Source organism: Macrobrachium nipponense, chromosome 2 (genome assembly GCF_015104395.2).
Source record: "Macrobrachium nipponense isolate FS-2020 chromosome 2, ASM1510439v2, whole genome shotgun sequence".
NCBI classification, from domain to species: domain Eukaryota; kingdom Metazoa; phylum Arthropoda; class Malacostraca; order Decapoda; family Palaemonidae; genus Macrobrachium; species Macrobrachium nipponense.
In genome coordinates this window covers 130798018-130801866 of record NC_087201.1, presented here as the reverse complement: position 1 = coordinate 130801866, position 3849 = coordinate 130798018, and the positions used below count along the sequence as shown (strand labels likewise).

The 3849-nt window shown below is 34.3% G+C and overlaps 1 protein-coding gene across 1 annotated transcript in view; it reads left to right on the top strand.

Annotated features, from left to right (window-relative positions):
* Positions 1 to 342: 342 nt before the first annotated feature.
* LOC135221315 (golgin subfamily A member 6-like protein 1) overlaps positions 343 to 3849 on the top strand; it is a 28317-nt gene continuing 24810 nt past the window's right edge. Inside the window, exons 1-2 of the mRNA XM_064259120.1 lie at positions 343 to 488; positions 862 to 979. Of these exons, the coding sequence (XP_064115190.1) occupies positions 343 to 488; positions 862 to 979 (264 nt within the window). The remainder of the gene's footprint in view (positions 489 to 861; positions 980 to 3849) is intronic.

Genomic DNA, 3849 nt, shown 5'->3' with positions numbered 1-3849 from the left:
GCCATTATTCGACAATGTAATTATACAATGAAATTGCACTTATAATAAATATCTTTTTGTTAAAATAGCTGTAAAAAACGTTTTGTAATTTGTCATGTTTTTTTTCTATTCAGAACTCAATTATCACACGGCCTTACAACTGATGGTCATAAATAACTGTTAACCCAAAACCAACCTACTAACCATAGTTATCGAAATCAGAGGCATAAAATTATGGTATTTAAAATAAGTTACCTCTCTTCATAAATAAGTCTGCCAATTTCTTGTATTTACCTGGACCCCAAGACAAATTACTTACAGTCAGTGTTGGCAAGTATTCACACATAAACAAATAGATTACTCATGGCATCTGCATGCAAAGAGAAAAAACACTGCGACTATGGATCGTTCGCACATCAGGCTGCAAAGTTCAGTCCTAGAGAGGATCTGCATTCCTCTCGTCATATCAACCTCAACAACTTCGGATGCTTTGGCCAATCCACTCTTAAGTAATTGTACATTAGTACATGAAGAAGGCACACCCGCACAACTTTGATGTTAAGTTTTCTAATCCTATCAAAATATTTTTTTCTTGAAAAATACAACTTAATCCTTGGTCATCTTTCGCCCATAGGAATTGCACAAAAACCCACAGAAAAGTTATTGAAACTTGCTCTCGTCCTATTTGACGGAACTCACAAATGACAAGAATCAAAATAAATTATCATTCTGTCACAAAAACAAAAGCGAGAGAGAAAAAATACTTTCACATTCGTAACTCACGAAGCCGAGAAGCGAATGGGAAATGGTTCCTATACGGAAAATGACAATGACCAGGAGAAAGGGGTGAAGAGGAGGGGTGTACTGGTACTCCAATATTAGACGAGGGGAGAAAGAGGAGGAGGAGGAGGAGGAGGAGGAGGAGGAGGAGGAGGAGGAGGAGGAGGAGCAGCAGCAGCAGCAGCAGCAGCAGAGGAGGAGGAGAGTTCTCTCTGGACAAGTTAGTTTCAACTGAAGAGCCAATCATAATATGAATGGATCTAGCCAGCCAAAGTTCTGATTGGTTCAGCCCATTCAACATAAAGTTCCCAAGAGGTTCCTTTGACTGCTCTAATAATCATTGCTCGAAAAATGGGCACCGAAGAAACCAACCATTTTCGTCCTCAACTTTCCCACCGTTCGTCTCCCCAATCTTCGTCTATTATCAGGCGCAATATACCGAATATGTATATGTGAATAACTTCGACGTGTCGCGGGAGGTAAATTAATACAAAGTTGGGGACGGAAGAATGTTGGCCATTCCTCTGTAAAGGACTCTTCTGAGAAGGACGAGTGTGGTTGCCTTAAAAGCAAATGAGATTATTATAATTAACTAAGACTCCAATAACACATCGTAGAAGTTAGAAAAATAAACAAACTGGAATTCCTTTACAACATTTATTCAGCCTCATAAAATTAAATAAAAAAAATAGCAGATCAATATGTTCTTTGAATAGCCTTCGGGTGATTATCTCATTATTATAACCAATGTCAATGTGAAACGAAGTCTGTCACTGTAACAATAAGTGTGCAATAATTTCTCCCTTTCCTACACACACCCACGCATGCACATACATACACACATACATACATACATACACACACACACACACACACACACATATATATATATATATATATATATATATAATATATAATACATGTGTGTGTGTGTGTAGTTATGTTACTATAGCTGGTTTACAAGTGGAAATATTTCTGCCAATCAGCCCTTGAAATAAAACATGGTCTCTCGATATTTTATTCTTTATTTAGTAGGTACTTTGCATTAAATAGCATGCTTTGCTGGAACATAAGATAAACACTACCTTTTCTTTCATAGCGAAGAGTGGAATTTTTTAATACGTGATGCACATCTGTGAATGAATATATATATAATATATATATATATATATATATATATATATATATATATATATATATATATATATATCATTCACAGATATGCATCACTAGTTAAAAATTTACACTTTTCGCTATGAAGGAAAAGGTAGTGTTAATCTAATGTTCCATCAAAGCATCAAAGCATGCTATTGAATGTGTGATATATATATTATAATATATATATATATATATATATATATATATATATATATATATATATATATATAATATATATGTATACATGTTTGTGCTACGCCTTGTATAACGAGGCTGCACTGTGAGGTTATTTAGACCTGCGATGTTATACGCAAGTATCGTGTAGTATACTCCCCATCCTCGTCTGCGATTGCGACGATAATTTCTAAGTCAGAACCTCTTTTAGTATATAGGCGGAGATGTTTTCAAACTCATGGTGATAACTTAACAACGGTATATTTGCAAAACTACACCTCTTGAGTAGAAGGCAAGAAGGCAGTTAGGAGAACCTGATTCTAGGAGGGAAAGTAGAGTTCTAAGTTACAAATGCATTTACAAGAGTATAGGAGAGCACAGCTTAGCTCAGCATACATAATATACAGACAGACGAACATGTGAGAGGAAGTCACGTAGACTTCTGGGCTATAGGTCAATAGGTTCTCAGGCGAAGCACTGTGACCTCTTTGACACAATCATGGATTTGATTATCACAGGCAAATGCAAACCAGGGCGTTGCTGATTCAATACGTCCAGCCTAGCTTGCATCCTGTTTATCAACTCTTATCACACACCTTGTTATCTCAACAGTGACCTCTTAGGTCATTAGAGTATTTATACATATGGAATATGTATTTTAAATGTAATCCTTACATATATAAATTGTATATGTATATATACATATATATTATATTATATTAATTATATAATTATTAATTTATTAACTATCTAAAGTATATATATAATAATATATACTTCATTGGCTGAAAATTTACATTACAAACTACGAGGGTAAACATTGGAAGTCACTTAATGCTCCAGCAAAGCGTGTTATTTGATGTAAGGTACTCAAATAAATGCAATGGTTTTATTCTAAAGGTCAATGGATCCTTCTTCCTGTTGCGTATTTTTGTTCTGCAAATATTGAGGTCATTTTTCCTGAACGCGTGCATTCTATTTCTTTGGTTCCAAAAAGTTTGCATTGAGATGCTATGCTGTAATTCAGAGGCTGCTTGACAGCATTGAGGTTGATCTTCATTTCATGAGTTAGTTAAACAATAACGTAATTGCAAGTGTGTACATATATATATATATATATATATATATATATATATATATATATGCATATATACATAAACGTATACATACGCTTACGTATACAGTGAACAAAAGTAGGTACATACGCTTACGTATACAGCGAACAAAAAGCATTGTTTACAGCTCACTTGCCTTAGAAGCCGGAAGATAGAGACAAAAATACGTTCAGTGCAGACTGTCTAGAAAATGTTAACAAAAGTTAATCGAGTTTGGAAAAGCTGTTAAAGACATTACGACGGTAGGGATTTTGACCGTAACTAGTACAGTGAAGATTTTTACAAAAAACAGGGACTCGAATAAAATTATATTACCCACGAAACTTTAGATAAGAAATGTGTCATCTTGGAAAAGAGAACTAAGAAATAATTCACTTTTATTTCAAGAATTAACAGAAGCAGTTTTACTGCATTCGTTTGGTTAATAATTATGTATATATGTTACTTACCACGTATGTGAGCGTTACAGTAGAAAGAAATGCCACATAAATAGATAATTATTGCAAAGTAAATAATGTAGCTTGTGTTTAATTAATCTCCGATGTTTTATCGACATATTCTTATTCATTTTGACTCGGTCCATCAGATGAGAAAATAAAACAAAAGAAGGTGATAAACCACTGTGATCCCTAAACATCTGCCG